The 26504-nt window shown below is 39.2% G+C and overlaps 1 protein-coding gene across 1 annotated transcript; it reads left to right on the forward strand.

Annotated features, from left to right (window-relative positions):
• Window positions 1-2684: 2684 nt before the first annotated feature.
• Window positions 2685-25731, forward strand: LOC139713953 (lysosomal cholesterol signaling protein-like). Its single transcript, XM_071625673.1, has 15 exons — window positions 2685-2978; window positions 4865-5030; window positions 7666-7825; window positions 8873-9109; window positions 9741-9909; window positions 10645-10800; window positions 11700-11783; window positions 12678-12886; window positions 13427-13517; window positions 14908-15076; window positions 16659-17035; window positions 17724-17884; window positions 18777-18890; window positions 24307-24447; window positions 25419-25731. Exons 1-15 carry the CDS (start codon window positions 2685-2687, stop codon window positions 25729-25731), a joined length of 2841 nt encoding a protein of 946 aa, XP_071481774.1.
• The last annotated feature ends 773 nt before the right edge of the window (window positions 25732-26504 follow it).

The raw sequence follows: 26504 nt of genomic DNA on the forward strand, positions 1-26504 counted from the left end.
ACTTCCCAGATGTATTGAAATGGCCAAAATTCAAAAAATTTGCCTCAGTTATGATTACTGTCATGGTAACTGACGTTACATACTCGTGTATGACGTTTCGGTAACTGACGTTACACATTTTGTAGTGTTCATTTTGACTCTCCAGTATGCCAAGTATCCTTATTTCTGGTATTAAAATAAAGGCATATGGGCATACATTAGAAATCCCAAGTTACATCATACAGCTCACTTCCTTTGATGAATAAACTTAAAAATTCCTTGTTTTTGGTAACTGATGTTACATCCATCATTATCAAAGTAATTAACAGTTTTTATCAAATTCTTTAAAGCTACCAGCTTTTTTTTTCTATTGTGTGGTAAAAGACTTCTCTGGTAACTGCATACATATGAAAGATTGTTGTTTAGAGTACTAATAAAGTGGATATACAGAGAGTAAGTTATGCGACAATACACTCTTTTCACCATTGAGTTATAGGCATATTTTTGCAGCCATTTTGAAAATCAAAATGGCCGTTTTTATTGAAAAACATAATGATTCTTAAAACTTCAACTCAAGTACTGTCTGAAAATGTATGGTGTTTGAAACAAATATCATTTTGAATTTTTGGCACCTGTGTCCTAGTTACCGTGGAATTGCCCAATTGTAGTTGGGTTTTTGTGAATGATTTCATTCTAGATTTGTATAATGTATTTGTTGTTTTTTATGTATGCTGTTGTAAGTGAGTATGAGTTATACATGTTTTATGATTCAATATATTCAAGGGATATACAGTATGTTTGGCATATATGTCAATATTTTCTTGTGGATTTGTTTCGTGATTGTTTTTTGTTCATGTTACACCAAAAATGGTCGATTCATGAATGATTTGAATGAAATCAATAGATATCAAGGGGAAAAAAAAGTGTGTGTGTGTGTGTGTGAGCATGCATGCAGATTGTGTTGTTCTTCGGCACCAGTATTCAAAAACCTGCCATTGTTGTTCACCATCCGCTCCATAATGATTAGAGATAATGTTGAATAATTATCACTGAAAGTATCACATGGTCGGATGTCTCGCTGTGTATACAAGTCTGGTTTCGATGTAAATCACATCACCCAGATTCTGTGTCTACAATGTATACTATGTCAGCATGTCACAGCTTGACAGCAAACTAAAGTGGTATATGGTTATTGATTGAAAATATGGCATTCCTTTTAAATTACCACACAACCAATGATGGAATATAGTGTAATTAATGTTTACCTTATATGATGTGCATGCGCATAGCTACAATCATGTTCAGGCAATGTCTTTGGAGATTTGTAACACGTGCACAGTGATTTACATATTTTGTAGACATACAGCATACTTATTTCTAGGGTCATTGGTTTGCTTTGCATGTTTAGGCAAGTGTGTTTGTGCGTGTGTGTTTATGGGTGTTGCACAACACATTGTATTGTGATATTTGCCTTTCAACCAACTAAGGGGGTTTTGTATTTGTGATATGAATGTTTGTTTTCGCAAAACAGAACTTGTAACTGTATTAGACGAATGAAAGATCAACTTCTTGACAGTGTGTGTTTGAGGGAGCTGCATGAAGTAGCTTGAAGTTAGATTGAAAACCATGCACAAGCACCCAATAAGGTGGTGATTACTGTCACCTAAAAAGCTAATAGATAGCAATATCATATGGGTAGTGTACACACATTTTATGCTAGGAAAGCAGCATGTTGTGAATTGTCTTTAGGCAAAACATAAAACAAAAACAAAAAAGCCTCACCTTTCATAACTCTGACTCTTCTGAGTTTGTGTGTGTGTTTTATGGTGAACATACAACAATAGATACTCGGTGTTATCATTTCTTATACAACAAGGGCACTTTTGAAGGCTGTTCCGGAACGCACTTCCATTACCAAATAGAACTTAAAAAAAAAAAAGAAAAAAAAAAGAATAAGTCACAGACAGGTGATCTTTGTTTACTTAACAGTTTTTTCAGTGGTTTAGCAGTGAGTGTAGCCTGGAGTGATTTGGTTCCGTTGTGTAAAATCACTGTTGACTTTGAGCCAAAGCGTGGAGGTACATGTGTCTTGCGATAGTGTTACGTAATGGGGTTCTACTCCAGTGATCAGCTCTGACTTACAACCTAAAAGGGTTAGTTGCAGAGGAAAGGTGTGAATAGTTGAATTGAGGTACATTTACATTGTATGTAGAGGGTGTGCTGAACTGGACCACTCCTGCTGTGCATACACTGTATGTATATATGCTGCTCTTGCAGTGTAGGAATTACTGGTTTTGAAGTCCGACGTGAGATTTTTGTTCCTTTCTCATTTCATGATTTGTGCCATATTTTGTTTGTACTGTGTCTTATTTGTGTCTTATTTGCATCATAGTTTGCTGTATTTCAAATCTGGAATTTAGCCGTGTAAGTTTTCATCTTGTTTAATTTCAGTGAGGTCAGTCTATTCAATTTGATTGTGTTGAATCATGTCGATTGGTGTATGGTGTATGTTAGGGATTTATGTGTGACATAATTGATAACTAAAGCATAATTGAGCTCCATCTAGTTTATAATGTGTCTCATGTTGGGTTTCTTTGTTGTTTTTTCCTCCTCTGTCATAGGCCAACTTGTGGAATTGATTTACCAACCACACGGAAGTCAACATCTCTTTTAATTTCCAAGAAATCTGATAAAAGGACAGCAGTATGTCGGGGATAGATTTATCTGCAGCTCTCCCAAATCCTGGAGTGAATGTATCGAATGTGGACGTATTGGCAAACGACAGTGCCATCTCCGGATCGCAGAACTCTACGGTGGCCGCATTCCACAACCTCGTTCCCGCCCTCGTCGAATGTTTCGCCATCATCCTGCTGGGGTATGTCGCTGGCCGCAGCGGGGTCGTCTGCCCCTCCCAGTCCAGGGGGCTGGGTCACTACGTCACCTACTTCGCCCTTCCGGCAATGCTCTTCAAATCCCTGGTCATCCTAGACTTCAGTGAGGTAGGTTTGACAAGGCATGGCTGCTGACTTTGGTCAAGATGCACATGTATATCCCTGTGCACACACATTTTAAGGAGCAAGAGACTGTGCAATTATTCCATATGTAGTCCCACTTGATGAGAATCAACGTAAGCTCTATGTTATCAGCTGAGAGACACTAGGGGTCATTGCAAACCATGTCGCACCACAGGTCATATGAATTCATATACACAAACATTTCAGTAGTCTGCTATCTAAAGTTTTCAATTCTTGACCTAAATCTGTGTTGAATAACATGTCTGATTTTTGTCATGTCTTTGCCATGTAATCAGGTTAACCGTACACTCAATCTACACTATATTGGCATATTTAATATCGAAATTGATATGTTGACCAAGAGAATGATACATTATAATGTGATCTATTCTCCAGCATCATGACAATGTAGGAGTTGGCTGTCTTTACATTGATTTTAGTTTAGCATCAGAATATCATTTCCTCTGTTTAGGTCTTTGGAGTTATGAAATTAAAGGGAGAATTTCCTGTTAGCTGAGTATCTATCTGATGGGAAAAGAAATGACCAGTCACACCACAGTGTGTCATTTACAAGCTACGTTGTATGACAAATGGAGCAAGTGCCTATACACGTACCAGTAATGGGCAAATGATGTACATTTTACATATCAAACAATGACCTTTGATTACCTTAAACAACCACATAAGAGCTGGTAAGCTTGTTGCATGCGGCAGGTTTTTCATCTTTTACTGTGTATACTTTCAGTACTGATCTTTTGTTTTCCAAGATGTATTATTCAAAGATGTAAACAAAGAAGTGTACTGGTCCTTTACTCGATACTTCTGTTTTGATTTGAAGTTGCGTGTATTTACTTTTACCTGATCTCAAAGAATGCACTATAGGACATTGCAAGAGGTCATCCTTTAAAGGACTTACATGTAAATGCTATCACTTATTATGCAAAATGTGTGCTGTGATGTAAGAATACATTTCTTATCCGTACCTGGGCCTGCCATTATATTCTGGAAGGGAAGCCAGCTGTTATTGTGTGTCGCTCTATTTTGCATTATGATACACTCTCCGGCCCTGTCTGTCTGCTAGCTATTGTAACATCAAGGCCAGTCTGTATTGTACGAAAGTATTGACCTAGGAAAACGAGGTGTGGAGAAGGGAATTGAGGTGATTTCTTTCTTTTCCTTGTGAAACCGATAAAGCTATAGATCTGATATCAAGTTGCACTCAGCATGCTGGTGGGGTGGATTATTTCCTCTTTTCCTGTATCAGTACCACTTGAGGAGATATATGTTTGCCAGTACAATTCACGGATGTCAGTGAGGAAACTAAGGAAATGCAGTTTCCTAAGTTTCATATTGCTTAGAATGATACACATTCAAAAACTTTGTGTGCTTCCATTTTGAGTGCATTAGAGGCATTATCATTATTAAGATTGAAGTTTACATGCCTGTTAGATTGTCATGGTAATTTTTTTTTTTGTTGAGCTCCTAATGTGTAGGAAGTCTAGTTTAAGTCTTCGGATGCCTTATGAAATTTGGCACATTTGGTACATCCATGCACTCGTGTGTGTATGACTTTACAAAGATGGGAAAAGCACTCAAGTTTATTGTGAATAAAGATTAGAGGTGACAGGATCATAGCAAGAAAAAAAAAATTAATGAAAGTGAAATTCATGTTGGGAAAATCATGAAGCATTCTGAGAAATTTGAGTATAGGCAGAGGCATCACAGTCTACTGGGCACTGCAGTTAATTTCCTCTGATCTGCCAATGTTGTTTGCATTTGGCCCTTTACAACACAACCATGGTTTGTTACAATGTTCAATTCAGCCCTAAAAATGATCCTTCTCACTGTTTCATCAAATGTTGCATATTTAGGTGAACTGGCTGTTCTGGTCCAGTGTTCTCATAGGCAAGGCCATAGTGTTTGTCGTGGTGTATGTGGGGACGCTGTTGGTGAGCGGATGGGCCGGTCTTGGAAAGGCGGGGCTGTTTGGTATTTTCGCCACGCAGAGCAACGACTTCGCACTGGGATACCCAATTGGTGAGTGTTCAGCAAGAATGATTAATGTTGGTCCATACCAACTGTGGTTTCACTATCAGTCATGTGAGCTTTTTTTCAAGGCACTCACACTATTGTTAGTACAGACAGGTGCAAGCATATGGAGCTGCAGCGTAGAAGCATAACGGTGTGAGGAACTTTTGAAATTTGCAAATATGATAATTATTCATAAGCCGGAAGAGCTTCTTACAGGCTCAAGAGTCCTTCTGGATAATTTAGGTAGACATTCAACCAATGGAAATGTGACATTGGCCCATCATATGAATAAATGTATTACGTAAGTTTCTTGGAGGAAAGTTCTGCTGACTAGTCGCAAGTTTCGCTACCAAATGCTTGGAGCAAAAATAGATATTTTGGCCTAAGATACAAACCTCAGACAGATCTCCAGTGGCGCGACTCTGTCTTGCGTGACGACAGTATGCTCGCTTCTCTTTCAATTGCTACAGTCATGCATGATGAACTATGTGGTATTCATGTTTTGTATTCAGTTACTATCTTATTCTCCATTTGAATATACAGACATTGACAATGGTGATTGTGTTATTATGTTTGTTTGTTTGTTTGGTTTATTTCTGCATTTTCTTTCTCCGAATACAATTGCAAATGAAAACAAAATGATACAGATACATACAAATCAATACAAAGAAAAATCATTTGCGTAACAACATTCAGTCTGAAGTGGCATAATTATGAATCAAAATAACATATTAAGGCATACTGTATCTATTAACAAAGGAGAAATCAATACAGGGGACCGTCATAAGCAGAGCTTGACGTGGATGAGGCCCGATCTGAATATGTGATACCAATGTAATACAACACCAATTATATATGTACTCATAAAACTCTTAATCTTAATGCACAAAACACATTTTGCTACAGAAAAAAAAACAGAAAAGAAAAATAGTGACTTGGCGCTTTAAAACAAGAAAAAAAAAAAACAGCACGCAGCACCATTGACTGCTGCATGGTATAGTAGACAATAAAAGTGTAGGTGTGTGCGAGTGACAGTGCGTCGTGTGTGCAGGTGACAGTGCAAGAGAGAATAAAGGCTGTAGCATGCCTATTTAGGGGGTAAGGTATACGCTTTAATGAATGTATGCAATATCATTATCAAAGAAAGGAACGGTAGGGAATGAAAAAAAAATTAAAAAAAAAACACTTTGCATGGATCAGGGCTTACTGAGACTTCAGAAAAAAAAGAAAAAGTACATTGATCAAAGACTACTAACTGGAAACATATTTCAATAATAAATACTTTTTTAAATGAGCTTTAAAGGAAAACAGTGAAGTACACTGCTTTAATTGATCAGGTAGGTTATTCCAGACATCGGGACCGTAATGTTTTATTGATTTCTGAGCTAAAACAGTTTTGGGGTTTACAAGGTGAAAATCTGTCAAACGGCGAGTTGGATATGTGTGTATATTCGAATTTAAGTGAAAAATATTATGAAATAAAGAGGGAAGTTGATTTGTTGCATACTTGTACATAAATATACCTGTTTGTAAAATGTGGATGTCCTGAAGCTTCAAAGTATGCAAAGGATGAAATAAAGGATCTGTATGAGATAAATATGTGGAATTAGTAATAATACGAATAGCACGCTTTTGGAGTAAATACAATGAATTCAGTTTAGTAATACTACAATTTCCCCATACAATATTTGAATACAATATATGAGGCAAAATTAAAGAATTATATAAAATAATCAGGGATCGTTCTGATAAGAGATCTTTCAACTTCGAGAGTACACCAATATTTCTTGATAGGGTCCTTTGTAAACAGGATATATGTTCGCTCCATGTCAAATGAGAATCGATTGTAATGCCTAAAAATCTAATATCCTGTTTCTCGCAAAGAGAAAACCCATCAATTGATATGTTGACATTAAGATCCTGTGAGTAGGGTTTTCTAAAATGAACAAAATTTGTCTTATTAACATTCAAAGATAACTTGTTTGATTTAAACCAATTCAATATATTCAATAATTCAGTGTTCAAACGATTAACAAGTGTCCCTATATCATAATCTGATGTAATAATGGATGTACGTTGTATCATCAGCAAAAAGTATAAAATTGAAAGATGGAGAAGAACCTATAATATCATTTATATAAATGTTAAACAACAGAGGCCCTAAAACAGTATATGTACAGTGTATATTGGTGATAAACATTAGAAATAGTGTTTAACCCGTTGAAGACTAGTCCCGAGTATGTATATACTAATAGGCAGGTGTCTATGGGAAATCCATGTTAAAGTACAATCAGCTCATTCTTAATAGGTCTTTAGTGAACATAATCATTGCATCTATTAAAGATGTTGTTGCAAAATATGCTTTACTTTATATGTAACTTGTAGATGGTTTGTTTCTACCGCAATGGCCAGCCTATCTCACTTGATATTAGGAGACTGGTTTTATAGTTGTAGAATGCATAATTCAGTTCATCCGAGTATCATTACCTTTTGATTAACTGTTTTCAATTTTCATATTCACTACAATTCATCTGCAAAATCAAATTCCAATATGAAGAAAGCAAGATGGAATGCCAAAATGTGAGATGAAATGTACAGCTGTATAAATTTTTTACCCAAATCTATATCTTCTCCCATATAGTCAAGGCGCTGTATGAGAACAGCTATCCCCAGATCATGCAGTACATCTACATCCTTGCTCCCGTCAACCTCATGTTCATCAATCCATGGGGGTTTCTTTCACTGGAGGCCAACAAGTCTACCAGCAATGAGCACAGAAGGCACAAGGCCTACATCGCCTGGTGAGTGGCCATACCTCTTTTTAGGGGTCTAGGGCAATTACCCCTTGGGCAATTACCCCAGAACCTTCTCCTGGACCAAATCCTAATTGTTATCCTGCACCTAATCCTAACCCTAACCCAAACTCCTAACCCTAAACCTAACCCTAACCATAATCTGTACTCTAACGTTACCACTAACAAGTTTTTAGCTGGGGGGGGGGGGGGGGGGGGGGGGGGGGGGGGTAATTGCCCTTGGGGGGTCATTACCCTGATACGCTGAATTTTATGACAGAATTGAAGTAACAACTTATTGGGTTATCAGTACAAGCTTCTATTGTTTGATTTGTGTGTGAACACCCTTTTATCTATTTGCTGAGGAGGGCTACTGAACTGCTGACTCTAAAGTCTAAACTGAGTTTATATGACAAGATTTATAGAATTACCAAGCTGCGTTTGATCCTTGTAATGTATAATCATGTATGGACAGATAGGAATTCATGTGACAGTATTTTAAACTCATGCTTTATGATGATGATAATTTTTTTTTTTCAGGGGGAGGATTAGCATTGCATACAATATGTATTTACTTACATTTGATTTTGTTTCAGTCATCTTATGAGGTGAATGGCGGCTTAGATATGATTTTGTTTGTTTCAGTGAGATATGATGGAATGGTTCCTTAGAGATAATTCAATTATGCATGTGAAAGAAAGATCAAAAGATTTGCACAAAGTCAGAACTATAGTATGCCTAGAAATGCGCTTGGAAACGTCAGTATTATGTGCTGTATATTAAAGTGTTATTTATATTATTATTATTGTTGGTATTATTATTATTATTATCAATATATCATTATTATCATTATTGTTATTATCATTATTGTTATTATTATTATTATTATTATTATTATTATTATTATTATTATTATTATTATTATTATTATTATCATCACTATTATTTTCATTATAATTATTATTATAATGCTTATCTATATTATATACATGTGTATTTCATTCATGCTTGTCACATAAGAAAAAAAAAATCTTGTATCTCTTTGTTCTACCACAGGGTTATCATGAAGGGTCTCCTCACCAACCCCATCTTCATCACCGTGCCAATTGGCATCGTCTTCAACTTTGCCCTCTCGCAGCGGCTGCCTGTGTTCCTGGAAGGCATCCTGACCACCCTGGAGAGTTCCTTCGGTGCCACGGCCCTCTTTCTCCTCGGTATTAACATGGTGGGGAAGGTGCGCCAGCAGAGCGGTATGGCCCTCCTTCCACCGGCCCTGCTCATCGCCTCCAAACTGTGAGCATCTATGCCTTAAACACAGAAATATTAGCGGTACATTAAATTTCGTGTATTTTGCGCAGCTTAAGACAAGCATGAATTCTGTAACTTGCAAAAATATCCTACGGATTTTGTCTGCACATTTAGAATCATGTGCTATGTCAGTAGCACCTCCCCTTGTATTACGAGAGTGTGTGTGCGTGCGTGTGCCCAGGTACTATTAATAGTATTTGTTTGAGCTCTTGTTGTGTTTGCAGCAGTTTCCATGCAGGCTGCACATTTGAATTGATCGGGCAGCACATCAATTTCTACACAAGTAAATACCATATCACATTACTTTTTTTTTGTGTGAGTGAATTGGAAGAAATCAGTCATGTAAGCTCTTGCGCAGCGTGAATTCAAGAACCCGCAAATATGTTGTTGAGCCGTGCAGCGCAAAAAGTTAATCACACGAAAATATTGGTGTCTACAGTATTTGTAGTGGGGCTATTGCAATTAGTGTTATGGTAATAATTTATTAGTAATATATATGATTATCTGTTTTTGTTTTTTCATATTTATATTCTGCTTTTTTTTTTTTTTTTTTTTTTTTTGATCTTTGGACTGCAAATTGTGGTGACAAATTTCTCTAAATATTGACATTCCTCAGGTTGCTGTTGCCACTGGTAGTCAACCAGCTGGTCTACGTGATTGACCCAGGGCGGGGCAACGAGACACTGACAGAGACCTATGCCTCTTTCGGCTTCCTTTACGGCTCCCTCCCCACTGCTCCCACCGTTTTCCTGTACGCCACCCACTACCAGGAATCACTCCAAATGGTGAGTAGGGGAGCTATCACCTCGGAAGGGTGGTCTTGCAAATTCTTTTTGGCAAAAGAAAGCTTCAAAGGCAAAAATTTTCATTTAATCACACATTTAATTGAAGTATCAATCAATGTATTTTCTGGGAGACATCTTTGTAATAGGATAAAAGTCTTTTTTTTTTTCTTGTGAAAATCAAAGCTTGTGTTTGATTCTTATTTTCTTTTTTTTTCTTTTTGGAGGTAGCCATAAAAGGCTCAGAATTATAAATCTGTCCAATAAATATGGGAAACTCCAGATTTCAGAAATGTCAAGGCATGTATGTAATTGATATGTGTTTGATTCATAACAAAGCTGTAATACTGGCAGCATATTGCACTGTGTCCATTAGGCCATGTGCTTTGGGTCCATTGTAGTATTCTTCATAAGCCAAGGTGTAAGATTGACTTATTGGTCAGTAACATGTCTCATAGTTTTATGCAACCAAAATATACCGGCATGCTGTGAGATTTTTGGAAAAAGTCCGTCATTATGGTGAATAGAGTTTGCTAGTTATAGTCAAACCTCTCAAATGTGATTTTGGTATCACAGAACAGCTACAAATATTGATATGTTTTCAAAGTACTATATGTTACATACCAAATACATTGTCTTGGATCTGCCACTTTCTTTTGAGGAGCTTCTGATATATTTGTTCCTTGTGCCTCCTATGTGAATTTTCCTCTTGTTATTTGTTGTTGTTGTTGTTGCTAGATCGCTCCCACCATGGTTTACTGCACCTTTGTCTCCGCCCCCTTCATGTTCATCACTGCTACCATGGTGATGATCCCCATGGCAACAGAGAACCAGTATCACGACGCCCTGGACGATGGGGCATTCAACGTCAGCTGCATCGGCCTGGCGTCAGCTGTAAGTCAGCCCTAGCTCAGTTTAACTGATCTCCTCCTCCTGTGAGGAATCAAATGCCATGATAGTTGTCCCCATATCCAAGATCTTCATTCATCCTCAAATTGGCAACTCAGAGTGTTCATTGCAGGCATTCATCCTTGTCGATTCCTACAGAGGAGCTGTGGTGGTTCAGTGGATGAGACTCTCAAACCAGAGGTCCCTGGTTCAAGTCCCCGAGCAATAGCAGTAGTACCAAAGGACATTGTCCTTATTACCCATTCCTTTGGAAGGGATGTACAATCGTTGATCTCTGGGTAATTTGATCGTGTGCACTCAGTGGGCTTCTTTAGCAGTCACATGAATAACCCAAATTCAACTCAGCTCAGACGTCAGATTTTAGAAACATGGATATGTTCAGCCCCTGATCTTTTATTCTTATTAATAGCAGTACTGTGTAGATGTTGGAGGACAACTTCAATACCTTTGCTTTTATAAAACAAATAATCCCTTCACCTATGCATTACAAACTTCTACATCACTGCTTGCAAAGATAACGATTGAAGCATCCTCTTGGACAGGATATTTAAGATTAAATACTTTCCAGAATCAGCATTGAATGAGTGGTATTAGTGGCATTTCTCTGCTACTGCAAACTTTTCCATTAGCCTCATCAGTGTCAAATACTAGATATAAATGACTAAAAGAGCATCATTTTACGCAGATGCTGAACATTGAAACTGTCAAATTATAAACTGCCATATGTGATGTCCTGTCAGTTGTGCTCAACATCAGTTTAACACAAATTGTGCTTTGTTTTACGTCATTTCACATTGGTATTGATCTTGAGTATTGTTCCAAACTGAAGTGTTCGAGCGTCGTGATTGTGTTTGATGCGTTCCGTGTCTTTGCTGCATTGGCAGGTATGGGTGTTCATCATATTCCTGCTGAGGAAGAAACTGTCCCACCTACCCCACCAGTTCACAACCAACCTCATCATTGCTCAGGTGAGAATTTCTTCACCCACTTATTACTCTGTGGCAGGCTATTTTTATGCCTTCAATCATTACTTTCAGTTTGCTATTCTTCAGGGTGTTTTCTTGGGGCACTGTGTACAGGGACTGTAAAATCTGCGGAGCAAAAAGTACTGATGGTTGTGTATACATGTAGTGAATAAGCATGTGTCAGGTATGAGTCACAAGTTTCGTATCCTATTCTTAGTGATGACATTCTCAGTTTCGAGCCAGAAGGGTATGACCTGCATAGACTTTGTGTATTGCCAACACCTTTCTGGTTCTCCAAACCAATGACATCACAAATGAGCTGTTAATGGCTCACAAGTATTTTGTGATTTGACTAAAATTTGTGGAATTGATAACACACCAATATTTTGCCTCCTACACACAATTGTAGTGAATGTCTTCTCAAGGACAAGATAAGGCTAGCTTTGATTCGTGGACAGGGATAATACTCATTTCCCATTCAGTGTCTGTGTTCTTTTGATTGCAAAGTTAACCACTTGAAAAAGAGTGGCACAAGTCCCAATTCACAAAATTTCAATTCAGTAGTCATGCCAAATGTGATACTTATCACTCACGTGCTATATTCAGACCACATGTTACAACTGGATCCTAGGGCAATTACCCCAGACCCTTCCTGTGACCCTAACTGAAATCCTGAACTTAAACCTAACCCCAACCCAAATTCTAACCCTAAACCTCTAACCTTTACTTTAACCTTATCACTAACCAGTATTTAATCAGGGGGTAATTGCCCTGATACGGTTAAAACTACCCCCTCCCAAACCCCCATCCCCCCACACATCATATTCAGTGAATGTGCAAGAAATGTTTTCAAGTTCCCTGTTAAATAGAAGGCTCTCTTTTGTGTCCATTCCGCAGGCCGTTGGAGCTCTCAGTGTGATTATCTGCCACTCCGTCCACATCACGGCCTACTGGGGGCGGGTCATGCACTTCATCTTTCTCATGGTGGGGATCTTTGGGTCTCGCTGCTGGACCTCCATGGTGGCGCTGGCGCTCTTCCTGCTGCGCTATCGCAGCACCTGCTTTGTCGTCCGCAACAGATTCTTCTTCTACATCTACGGATGGGGGTAAGCTCCCGCCTCGCCCCACCTTGGTGTTTTGCACCAAGTGCTAGAGACCACGAGGGCATTCCTTTGGTGTCAAATTGACCCTGTGGATATTCAGAATTCGTCTACGTGAAAATGTCACAAACATGAACTGCTCTTGTTCTGCTATCGTTGCATGCTATGCATTTAAAATGGGCCAAGTCAGAGATGGCACAAATGAAATTTTTGCTTTTAGCATACTGTAAATTAAAAAAAAAAGCAAACTTATGATATGCTCTTTGAAGTGAGTTACAAGGTGTTCATAAGCATGTCAGGAGAATTTTGTGGTGCACAGCATTTAGCTGGCATATTTGATTCTCCATGAGAGAGAGCCAAAGAACCCAAGAGTTCAATCAAATTATTCAGTTGGTAGACTGAAAAAAAGATGACGCAAGAATCAAACCCTCTCTGTGCCAACAAATCAAATGCACACAAATTTAACACACATTGTGTATGGACTGAAAATAAACGAGACACACCGACGGTTGATATATCTGGTTTGCTCTTCCTCATTCCTTTCAGTGCCCCTCTTATCATCACGGGGATCCTAGTGACCGTCATCCCCTTGCATCATGACGATGTGGACGTCTTGTATGAGATTGAGAAGCCTCAGGTTAGTGTGACTTTTTGGTTTCCTCCTGAGACAATCCTCCAAATACTGTAAAACGAGGAACGTTCGCTTGCATTTTAATTTCGCACATTTCACGAGAGCCAAGATTTGCGAAATTAAAATGCACACAAGAGTTCTTACCTACACTATATGCATTGAATGCCAGTGGCAATCCGCAAAAATTTCATGCCGCGAAAAAGGCAGTCGGCTCCAATTTGCACGAATTTCATGTCGCGAATTTGTCATGTTTTTGCAGTACTTGCAGAATTAAAGGCTGTGTAGATCTCAGGAAATTTACTCAGTTTTACCTAATGATCGATTCTGTGACGCGCTATGTGTATTTTTGGCATGGGCAGCGCCATTACGCGGTGTCTTAGCCGACCCCCCCTCCCCTCTCCCCCCTCCCTTCAGCGCATGGAATGAAAAACTGATACATGGTTGTTTTAGCCAATGGACGTGTCGTACCGAGTGCACTAACGCTTGATTAGTGCGCGAACCTTTGTTACAAGTGCACGATAAACTTGTTGCCCGAGGGGTGGGGGAGAGGAGGGGGAGTCAACTGGGACACCGCAATTTGAGCTTATGGCTGCGCCCAGTGCCACAAATTGTCTGCTGCCCTCAACGAACCTGAATCGGTCAATACTACCCAGAATATGGCTTTGGTGATGAAATAGGGCTTGTAGAGAAGCCATCTTATTCTTGCTCCAAGAGACCACCAATGCAGATACCCCATTCATCCTGAAACGTGTGGAGTAGAAATAGAAGCACAAACAGAATTACTGAAGAGTTGCTTTCCATAGTAGTGACATGTACTTGTCAGTTTTCCTTTAAATGTTCTGTCAAGAATGTCAGTAAATTTACAGCATGTCCTGCTTTCTCCCATGTCAAAGCATGGATAGGTTGCAGCCTATAGTTTAAATGGGTCCAGAGTTAAAGTTATGTGTTCACTTTGCCATCACAAGAATATGTCTGCTGGTTTCAGGATAGATCCTGTGTGACAGCTTTTGTGTATCATGTAAAAAGAAAAAAATGCTGGTACTTAGGTGTTGTACAATTGTATGTTATGACAGGTAGATTATATTATTGTAGGCAGTAATATTTCCTATTCCTAGAAATACCTTATTGGATATCCCTTTTTACACTAGCATATAGAATAGTGTTGTGGATAAGATGTTTTGCTCAAGGACACAAGCATGGAGGCAGGGCTTGAACTATAGACCTTTGGTATTAGGTGTGGAGAGGGTAATCCACTTGGCCACACCACACTCATTATGATGCATGAGAGATGCAAGCATGCCAGAGGGAAATCCATTTTGTATGGTGGTTGCAAAAAGCCGAAAAGGATGCACTCTTTAACCTTGTCTCCTCCTGTTCTTCCTCCCGCTGACTGCAGCTGATTGCCAGCGTCGTGGTCTTGAGTCTCAACGTCGCCCTGACCGTGACGTTCCTCTTCGCGCTGCAACGACGAGACCGCTTCCGGCGGGAAGAGTATCAGTCCATCCCGGGGTACGACTCGGCCAACAGCGAGGGGGAAGGCCACACCAGTGTCAGCCTCGAAAAGAATCTCTTGGAAAAAGGAGAAAAAGGTGAGTGGGAGATAAATTGGACACACTCAAGTAACCCTTTTTTGCTATGCCAAAACTATTAGCATGGAAGGGAAGGGGAAAAAAAAGGCATCCGTAGTGGATGTAGCACATTACTGGAGGTAGGATGTAGTTTAATTCACTTAATTGGTGGCTTAAGAGTCTAGAGTGCACTCAACAAGGCACAAATGACTTTAACCCTAAAAAGACTGGGGGGGGGGCCTAAAAGGCCCCCCCCCTCGACATTTCGCGCGATTACTCAGCAACACGCAATGCTCTCGCCGCGATGCTCTATGACTTTTTTCTTTCGAGTTTCCCGCACATTTTGACACCAAATTTGTGATGCCCGGGGGTACGGTTCTGAAGTTACATAACTTTTTGTACATGCACGTGAGACCGAAAATGGCTCAAAAATGTGATTTTGTGTACAAAGTCAATACAAATTGAGTTTTATCACATGGTTCATATAAATATGCTTATTTTTACTCTCAACGGCTAAAATCAATTTGTTTTAGTAGTATTATGCTTCAAAAAGGGTCTGCCACAAATTTTGCTGAAAAAAACAACAAAAACAAAAGGTCGAAAAAACAAAGAAATACATAAGAAATTCATAAAACAACAAAATAAATAAGAAATTAATTTTGATACCGAATTTTTTTTCAAGTACATTTGCTAAGAATGCTACAAAGAATATCTAGACCAAAAATGAGCACTTTTGGAGCTTTATTTACTGATTAAGATAAAAAAGTCTGATTTCTTGCATAAATTAGCATAATTAATCAAAATAAAATAAAAGAAGACTATTTTGGAAAATTTAAATATACGATCTTGTAGATTACATTGCACACTACCATTGTGCAAATTTCCGCGGCGATCGCGCGATCCACGGCCGAGATCTTAAGGGGGGGCCCTTTAGGCCCCCCCCCAGTCTTTCGAGCTACCAAAATAGCCCAGTCTTTTTAGGGTTAAGGCTGAGTGTCTATAATGCTATCATCTCCTCGTGAGTGAATGGGGCTTGGTAGAATGACAGTATGCTAGGATACCTGCAGAATTGCAGCTGGCAAAAATACTCCCACTAGAGAGTAGATGGTAACTACTTTGTGAATAGACAGTAGATGTACAGAATCACTTGGTCCATGTTTCACTTTCAATTATTACATGATCTGTTTGAAGAGCAGAACATAAAAGCCACTGGCTTTCATATTTGGATGCTTGAAACACTCTGGGAGAGTGCAGATCTCTGCCAAGGTGCTCATTACCACCCATATGCACATGATATGCTGAAAATGGCCTCATTTCTCGAACAAAACGATACCGAATCCTTTCGAGTGTCTCTACCTGAGCTTCTTGCTGCACCTCCAGTGCGTGATAAGTGCACGTTACTGCCTCTCAAATACATTAAGCTGGAGTGCCCTTGTTTGATGGCCCAAAGTTTAATCATCTGTTCCTTGTGTTATCAATTGTTCCTGAAATTTCATTCATATCTGTTCAAAATGTTTTATATATTTTGCAAACAGACACACAAACAAAAAGACAAACAGACTAGCAAACCCATGCTGACAAAAACATAACCTCCTTGGCAAAGGCAGTAACCTGTCTCCATACTCAATGCCCCCACCCCCAATAGATTCTTTGCGCGGTGGGGACTTTGGCGAGGGTTCCTCCACGTCGTCGGACACCCCCTCCTCATCCTCCCCGCTGACCGACATCGAGGACCTGCCCAACCTGAATGTGGCCATCCGGCGGCAGATGTGCCCCGCCCGCTTCAACTGCTCCCACTACCGGTCCAACGAGTGCCGGCGCATGCTTCTGCACCGCAACCTGCAGGAGATCAGCCAGCAAGAGGAGGAGGATGTGGTGGCCCTGGATGAAGCCAAAAACCACCAGCTGGGCCGCCATCTTGTCCTCCTCTATCTCATGGTCCTGTCTATGATTGTGGTGAGTCAAAATATCCACCAAAGGGGCAGATATGGTTTATAGTATTGTAGATAGAAATTCTTCCTCGTTAACTGTACTATCACCTACTGTTACATCACATCCCATCCCAGTTTAGTGTGAAAAGAGCTGCTTTAGAGAATAATTATCCTGTCAAGGGTTAGGGTTCAAGTATTTTTTACCCCAAATGCAAGAGAAATCTTCTGAAATCGTCAGAGAAAATTCGTGAAAGCTTTCCCCTCATTTATATATATATATACGTATATATATATTTTTTAAATATGTTATGTAACTGTGTGTGTCTGTTCTAAATTTTGCATCTGAATATCTGCAATGATACAGAAATTCAGATAAGTTCTTCCCAATAGTTTATGTATGTTTTGTAAACCAAAGTTTAGCGTACATGCTGCAAGAGCGCTTATCTAAATTGCAAAGAGAGGTTGGTTTTTTTTAATGTGAAGATGCTTACTTAAAAACATTTCCTTAAAAAGCTAGTTATGGGATCAGCATACTTCTACTCATACTTCTCCTCTGCCTTTTTAACCTTTTGCATGCTTTGAGTGCAAATTGGCACAGGAAACCCCAAAGCATTTGAATATACACACTGTCCAAAGTCCCTGGCACGGAAAGGGTTAACAACAAAAGTGCAGTGACCCTGAATCTCGTTGCATTGGTCCATGTCCCAATCCAGGCCGTGTCCCTGTGCCTGTGGAAGCTCCTAGGATCCACCCAGTCAGGGATCTTCTTGGAACTCTCCTTCCTGGACTGCATCCTCAACTTTGGTCAGGGATTCTTTGCCCTCGCCGTCTTCGGTTTCGACACGGAGAACGTCATCATGCCCGTCGTCAGAATGTAAGTGCAATGTCCCTGAGATTCTTCTCTTTCTGAACACTTCCTAATGAACAAATTAGTTCAGCAGAATATAATTCCAGGGGGGTGACAAGACATTGTATCTCAATTGGCATATATTAAAAAACTGTATAACTCAATTTTGACCATCAAAAATACTGATTTGAGTATTAAAACATTGCAATTTTTAATGTAATGCAAAACAATATTTCTACATTTTTTGATGTCAGCATTGATGGTATTTTGTGAAAATGTTGCAAAAATGAAAAGATTTTCAGCACTCTTGAAAGTTCATGATGTATGAGATACAAGGTCTTATCCCCCTAGGGATGATAGAATCATTCAATCAATGGTCTGATAGAGAAAGGGTAGGACAAATGTTGCCAGCATCCTTCTGCTCCCAAAGAGTTTGATTACGACTTTTTAACAATTTTTATTTCCTTTTGAGAGGGTCATCTTAGTATATGCGCAGTGTTATGCTTGCAAGTATTGCAGATATTGCATAATGAGTGGTGATGCACGTTCGCAAGTTTGAGCTGTGATCTGTTTCTTTCTCTTTATTTCCTTAAAAACCCTAAATTTACTTAATGTTATTCGGAATGTTCTTTCCACTAACTGGCATCATAAGGCATGTGTCTACTTGAACAAACTTGAGTTGATTCTGACCTTGAATTCACTATGACTAGTACAGCATGACGTAACAGATAACACTCACACTATTGTAATATGATGTATGTATTAGTAGCTTCTGAGATTTATACATTTCTTTTCTTATTAAGATGGTTGTGTTTGTTTTGATTTTGCTAACACGTCTTCTTCGTGTGTCTTATGCATTTATGATTGGCTAATTTTATCTCTTTTCTCTTACCACAACTATCCCTTCTTCGGGAGGTAGGGCCAGACTTTGTAAAAAACCGTGTAAAAAAAGGTATTGCCTCAAATCGCTGTACTACTGCATTTACAAGAAGTTGACATTCTATGCCAGCTATTCATTTATTTTTTTTTATTTGTATGATGTGACCAATTACAAGATCATACATATAGCTGCAGTTACATTTATTTTGCTTTGATATGGTCATTATTTTGATTATTATTTGCTTTTTGTGTTCGTTTGGAAAGACTTACCATCAAAGTATCACTTGACTGATATCATGCTTACTGCTTCTGCATCGTTTTTTGCTTACATTGGCTTCAAAGATAATTTGTACTGGCAAGAGCAAAAGAGAGCTACAGTCATGCACTTGAAACGGGTAGATAGTATCATACAATTTAATTATTTACATGTATCATACACCATCAAACATTTATTGATTGTATTGTTACACTCCAGTATTATAGATGATGCTCGATTTAAAGCACCCATTCGAAGCAAAACCCTTTTACAAACACTAGATGATGCTGTACGTCTCATACTTGTACATGCCAATAAATACCTCGTATGTGCACATTCTTTTAGAAATAGCACTGCACTATCCCGGTTCATCACTAAAAACAAAAAACAAACAAAAAACCAGCAAGAACAACAGCATACCAAGTAATAGCTTGTGCGAACTAAAGCCACACCGTGCTGCTCCAACAAACTTCATAAGATGCTCGTGCGTGTTCCCCCGACTCCATAGGATACATCTTTAAACATATACAATATCGTCATGGTTCCACAAACCTGTGAGTGTGTACATGCACATAGCGTAGTTGTCTGCAAAACCAGACCCCTTTCTTGACAGCCATTATGAATACTTTATGAAATTATGGCAAGCAGTCATATTAAAGCCTGTTATCATGCTTTTTCTACGGTCACAATCTTTCAGTGAGTGTGTGTACACCTGTTAATATGAGGGTGATAACAAACCAAGGATTTCCACAATTTCCCTTTGCAAATGTTTTCTGACCCCTAAGCACCAAGAACTTTGCATAATGTTGACCTCAGGTCATTGAAAGAAGCAGTGAATTTGACACAATTTCAGAGAAAATGACTTTCTGCATCGATGGTGATTGGATTGTGCAGTTGGGTGGTTATAGAGATGATATGAGCAAGGCAGACATACAATGTACACACACACTTTTGTACACACTATTCCCACCCCCCCACCCCCCCCCCCCACCCACACACACACACACATGCACACAAATGCAACAGCTGGTTCAGTTCAGCGGCTCGAGAGAGAAAATGAATAAGAATCCCTCTTCCTGGTAACCAAAGTACATATAGATTAGTGTCCCATTAATTTTTGTTGAACTTTGCTCAGTAAGTCATTTGTTTGGGATTTTCGTCGATATATGAGTGAGCACAGAGCTGTGCAGTGCCAAGGAAGACACAAGGCTGTTTCTGGGTTAGAAAACCAAGCCTACTGTCCGTATGATCGTTGCCTCTACGTCCAAGGCGAACTAATTCAACTGTTAAAAAGCTATGCCTGTGTTGAATGCCGTGTAGCTTGCCCTCCATATTACCCTGAATCTGCTTGCTTTGCTGCTTGCAATGTCGTTTTTGTGTTTTTTTATTAATCTTCTTGTCATTTTAAATATAATTTTCATGCTTCCCTGTGCACTTACGTTTGTGGAATGCTGAAAATTGCCTGAAGTATTTCCAGTCCTCTGTGTGACACTTTATATAACCAGTACTGTGTCAAATCTTTCAACACTATATCCCTGCCTGCCTGTGGCAATCACTTAATCAAGGACTTTCAAAAAATTATTAATATTATTATCTTTTTTTGTTGCTGTTTTTTGTAAAGCACCATCCATATTCAATGCACAAGGCTATCTTTAGATTAGAAAGTGTATATATTGCTATTTCATAGTACCGTGCGATGAAGTATGATACACGTACAGCTCGTATATACCGATATATACAATTGTTTTATGCTTGTGACAGTGACATTCAAGTGTTACTGTAAAAGTGGATGTTTTTGAGTCAGTAATTTTTTCGCTCTTGGCCGGGTAAGATAAATTGCACGTGTTTTTTTTAATTCCACGGAATCGTGACGTAATTACTGGAATATTTGACATGCAAAAATTTGCAGGTGCTTTTATTTTTGTGCCAGCTTCTGGTTGGGCGAAATGTGCAAACATTTGGAGTCATGATGTCATGGCTGTATGGGACTATGAATGTCCGTATGTCCGTATCAAGGCAATCCCCCCCCCCCCCCCCCCCCAACGTCAACTAACCCCCATGGCTAAATACTGGTTAGCGGTAAGGTGAGAATAAAGATTAGGGTTAGGGCTAGGTTTAGGGTTTAGAGTTTGGGTTAGGGTTAGGATTAGGTTCAGGATTAGGATTAGGATTAGGGCCAAGGGAAGGGTCCAGGGTAATTACCCAGGGGGTAATTGCCCTAGACCCATGAACGTCATGTCCCTTCAAAACCTGCCTTGGTCTTGCATATGCAAAGGTTGGTATGTCATTGTGGAATTCCTTTGTTTTGTCTTGGGTTATGTTTCATTTCACTTTGTTTGAGGGGATTTTTGGTTTGTGCATCGTGAATTGGGGATAGGGATGACTCTGTTAGTATCATATTGTACCTTATCATGTTCTGATTTGTGTGGTGTTCAGCATGCAGAATGAGAACAGAACTGTATAAAAGTGTAATCAAATGATTTGCCATTAGAAGCCTCTATTTGTGTGAAATCAACCAAGGTGTTTATGGGAGTTTGATATTCAAGAAACCCTAACAAACATCATGTTTGTTTGTAGTGTGGCTTAAAAAATACAATAAAATGAAAAACATAAACAAAATAAAGACATAGATGAAAGCACAAAATAGATAAAAAATAAATAGATAAAAATATGAAGCTTGCTGACTGGTCTGTGTGATCATATTCAAATTAACAGACAAAAAAACAACAACACTGGAACATGGAATAGTAGCTAGTACCATCAAGCTATCAAGGAACAAATATGGCTGGGCTACTAAACAGTTCTAAAATGGCTTTTGCTGGCACTTTTATGTGGAAGATTCAGTAGGTACATCCTGTCATTCACAGAGTCTGGCCATTTGAGGACAAATGGATTACTGTCAGCCGCAACATTTTTTTTTCCCATAGTTCATATTCCCACAATATCAGAGATGCAGGTAGCAAGTAGAACCATTCATCTTAGATTTTTATTATGCCTCCGCCAACGAAGTGGCCGGAGGCATTATGTTTTCGGGTCGTCCGTCCGTCCGTCCGTCCGTCCGTCCGTCCGTACGTCCGTACGTCCGTCCGTCCCGTTTTGTTTTTGTCGATATCTCAAGAACCGTGTGGTGGTTTTACATCAAACTTGGTATGAGGGTATATCCTTGGGGGATAATACTTTGTGTGGATTTTAGGGTCACAGGGTCAAAGGTCACAGGTTATTTTGTGAAAAAAAATTGACATTTCATGTTTTTCTCCATATCTCGCAAATGGTTCAAGGTATCTTCATGGAACTTAGTATATATGCTTGTACCGATGGGCAGTGATTATCTAGGGAAGTTGGGGGTCATGGGTCAAAGGTCAGGGGGTCAAAGGTCAAGGTCAACTCCTCAAAATATCACTACTTTCCTTATATTTATGCAATGCCTAAAGGTTTTTTTTTTTAACTTGATGTATACATGTATTACCCAATATATATTCTGTGGGAAGTTTCTTGCCCAAAGGTCAAAAGGTCAAAGGTCAAGTGAAAGTGCTGAATTGCACTTTTTCCTCCATATCTCAAAAGTAACTCAGGTATCATCATGAAACTTACATATTTATGCATGTTCAACCTAACAGTGATTCTCTTTGGAACTGTGAGGTCAAAGGTCAAAGGCCAGGTTTAGATAATGCTATTTTCCCATTTGATACTGAAATTATATTTTTTCTCAATACCTTGAAACTAAATGCATTTAAACTTATAAAAGGGCCAAAAGTCAAGTAAAAATCATCAGTTCCCCAAATACCTGCACTCTGACATTTTAATCATTCATCCAATTGAACCTAGTTCTAGGAAAGTGAACATTCAGCACATTAAATGTGTCAAACCGGTCATTTTAATATTTTGCCAATTGTGTGAAACTGTCATCACACATTGTCAAGACATTGTACTATAGACCTATTAGGAGAACCATGAATTATTGCGGAGGCATATCAGTCGCCATAGCGATATATCTAGTTTTAGTGAGAAACATTTTTCCACTGTCAAGGATTCCATTGAGTTTTCTGCTACATTCTTGTACGAAGAAGTTTTCAATTCTGTATGAACAGATTTTGAAAAAACAAAACAACAAATTTTTTTTACGTACTCTCTGAATATTGCCTTTCAGATGGTTTAAGTTGTCTGTATAGTTATATGCCACATTGATATTTCAATTCATTTTCCTAGTAACAGCTTTGTCGTTGCTTTTCACTGCACAATATTTCATTTTCAATTTTATTTCTAAAAAGTGATATGATTCCAGTAATATTGCTTTATCTTGATCATCATTTAGTGTAGACCAAATAGGGTATTATATATACAATGTCCTTTGTTTTCCTCACTTGGCAGGGTTGGCTTAAAGTACTCGACCCAAGAGAAGACGATGCACCTTGTTTCAGAAATTGCATAAAAATGAGGTGTCCACGTTGTGTAATTATCTTGTAACACTCCAGATCTCTCAGTTTGAACATATAGTGAGCTCTTGATTTTCAGAACTGTATAGGAATGGGGATAGTAAGTAGCACGTAAAACTGATCGGTGCATGCGCAAAACCGAACATCTTTCCATCAGATTAAGTTTCAAGACGGTTCTTGATGTAAATAGCCTTTGATGTGTAAACAGGACTGAGTGGCTAGCTTTAGTATTTTTAAGTAGGAGGGCCTACAGCACACATGCGTGTGCCAGCTAGGCGCTTACACAGTACAATGGACGCAGATGTCTCTGTCCTCAGAAATCAAAAGAGCCAACAAATCAGGACGGAGCGAGAAAGAGATAATTGGTTAACTTTCCGTCCGGTATGCCCTATTGTCCCTCAATCGAAAGCTCCTTAGTGTCATACACACAAAGTCACACACACACACTGTGATTAGATCTGTTGCCAAAGTGTGTGTTACACAGTGTGGCACTGCATGAAAACAGTGTGTTTGCACCCTCACACAGTTTTGTGTCAAAATTAATACTTTGTATGTGTGCTTGACATGTCAAAAGTTTGCTTGTCCATGTCTTGCATGGCCACAGTGTGGTGAAATTGTCACACTGTGTACAGATTCTCCCAGTGTGACTGTGATGCCACAGTGTAATGACAGCACACTGTGTTTCTGCATGCAGAAAGTGCCTTACACTGCACACACCAAGAAAAGTGTCATTTCCACCGAAAGATTGCAAAGAATTTGTGGCAGTGTGGCTCTGTGTTCTGTTTCATGCAGGGTAGTGGGAATATGCCCTGCAAAAATGCAGATTTCCATACGCACAAACTCTAACCCTTCTCTTTCCCCAAATTATCATTCTGCGCTAGGTTCAGAAGAGTCATCTACGGCACGGAGAAAGTGCGGTTGCCCCGTCGCAATGACCTCAGCCCAGAGGTCATGATGACATGTGAACAGTTCAAGACTCATCACATGGCACGGTGCCAAGATGCTATAGTCACAGACTTAAAGTAAGTCGTAACTTTATACAGATGGACAGTTTGAAAAAGAGTGCAAATGCTCAAAAAGAAATAAGCATTTTAAAAAAAAGATGATTTTATCTGTAAGGCAAGTCTTAACCCGTTCCTCCCGCAATTCTCCAAACGCCTTCAATGCCCCTAAACGAGATCCTTTTTGCAGGTCGACAGAGAATGGACAGGTTGGTAATCCACCTGTGCGAAAGCAGTCAAGTGGTACAGTGCAAAAGTGGGAATAGATATTACTCAAGTTATAAAGTTATGAGAGTGGACTGTATAAAGTAGCAGCCAAAGAACATGATGAGTCATATCTTAACATGTATTCTGTGTCAGGCAGAGTTATCTTTTCAAAGACCTTGGTATTATGTTATTTATTTCTTTGTGCATAATTTCATCAATTTAAGCTGTTTTTCTTGCTAATGAGAGCATAAATGCTTCAGTTTGCACCATGTGAAAATGGCTGATGATTCTTGTAAAAGATGATCTTTACTGAACAAGATTCAGCGATCAGAATATAACTTCACACTTGTGCTTCTTTATAAACAACCATAGATGTAACAGTAGTCATATGTTTCAAACTTCTTCTATTAAAGTGTTTCTTCAGATCAGCTTTTGTGTGGCTTGTGTATCATATCAAAAAGCTGCAAGCACATTCTGCTTCTAGGAAGCCACATTATAATGAGGACCTTCAAACCATGATAATTACCAGGTTTCTCTTTCTATATGAATAGATAAAAGCTAAACAGATCAATATAGAATAAATGAATATGAAATGGATTTGTGATAAATGATTAATGAATATTAAAGTTGAATCCTGCAGAATCACCTTGTTGTATTTAGAGGGTTTTGTTATATCCGATCTCATGATGAGATTCCACTGAAGTAGGTTTTTGTTCACATGCAGCCTCTATGCTTTTCAGATGATGTATATATGTTTCATCCTGTATTCATTGTTATATGAACAGATACCACTTGAGGACGTACAGGAACGTCTTCCGGGGCTCCGACCTGGTGGACTGGCTGCTGGAGGTAGGGCTGGCGGAGGGGCGGAGCGAGGCCACGGCGTACGGGACCCGCCTCCTGCTGGGCCAGCTGCTGGAACACACCCACCAGGAGCACCACTTCCACGATAGCGGGCTCTTCTACCGATTCTTGCTGGACGAGGAGGAGGAGGGCGGGGCATGTGGTGGTAGCAGCAAGCGGGACGTGATCATGGAGAAAGACAAAGAGGAGGAGGAGGAAGAGGAGTCTCCGGCAGGAGTGAACTCACAATCGTGATGCGCCTTCCAGTATCTCCTCACTAAGTGTTTTTTTATATATGGTGGCTATTAACCCTTTCTCTACTGGGGACTTTGAACAGTGTGTGCAATGCTGTGAGGATTTCTGTGCCAAGCAGCACTTGAAGCACACTAAGAGTTTGAAGGGAAATCCAAGCCTTCTCCAAATTGGTTCAAAAAAGTGGAGTTATTTCAATGAGAGATTCTATAAAAAATCTGACAATTTTTCAAAAGTGTCGGATATAGTTGTAGGTTTACATGTTTTCTACAGAAATAAAAAAGAAAATATCAAATCAGAATATTTTGTGCTATGTTGATGAGGGAAGTTATGGTGTTATCCCATTTATGTCCTATTAGGTTGTTTTGGGGTTTTTTTTGAAAATCATGAGGGAAAAAAAAAGGTGGTAAGACAGTCCAAGATTCAGCAACCAAAGCTTCCCTGTCAAAGATAAAAATGGCTAAACTATTTTAATACTTGGTTTATGTGATGCAGAGGACATTATTTGTTCCGTTTGAATCCATTTCAGAAATGGAAGTGACGATTTTTATGCCAGCCAACTTGTTAAGTAGTGATGGCAGCCACTTCCAACTGATTTCAGTGCAATTGTGGCCGACATCAAGATTATGTTAACGTGTAGGAGCCATTCAAGATCGCATGAATTTAACAACATGTCTCATCGGTTCACGCACCTTGATTACTGCTCAAATAAGGGTCACTACAAAAATGAATTTCATTATACCCCCGCCAATCGAAGTTTGAAGGGGGTATATAGG

The sequence above is a fragment of the Diadema antillarum genome, unplaced genomic scaffold (genome assembly GCF_040938485.1).
Source record: "Diadema antillarum isolate AM-2024a unplaced genomic scaffold, OU_Dant_1.0 seq00002109_RagTag, whole genome shotgun sequence".
NCBI lineage: Eukaryota > Metazoa > Echinodermata > Echinoidea > Diadematoida > Diadematidae > Diadema > Diadema antillarum.

Excerpts from the sequence above, each read along its gene's own strand:
- LOC139713953 (XM_071625673.1), top strand. The coding sequence starts at position 2,685 with ATGTCGGGGATAGATTTATCTGCAGCTCTCCCAAATCCTGGAGTGAAT. Across the intron at positions 2,979-4,864 it reads TCATCCTAGACTTCAGTGAG|GTGAACTGGCTGTTCTGGTC; the intron begins GTAGGTTTGACA and ends TTGCATATTTAG. Across the intron at positions 17,036-17,723 it reads TGGTCCTGTCTATGATTGTG|GCCGTGTCCCTGTGCCTGTG; the intron begins GTGAGTCAAAAT and ends GTCCCAATCCAG.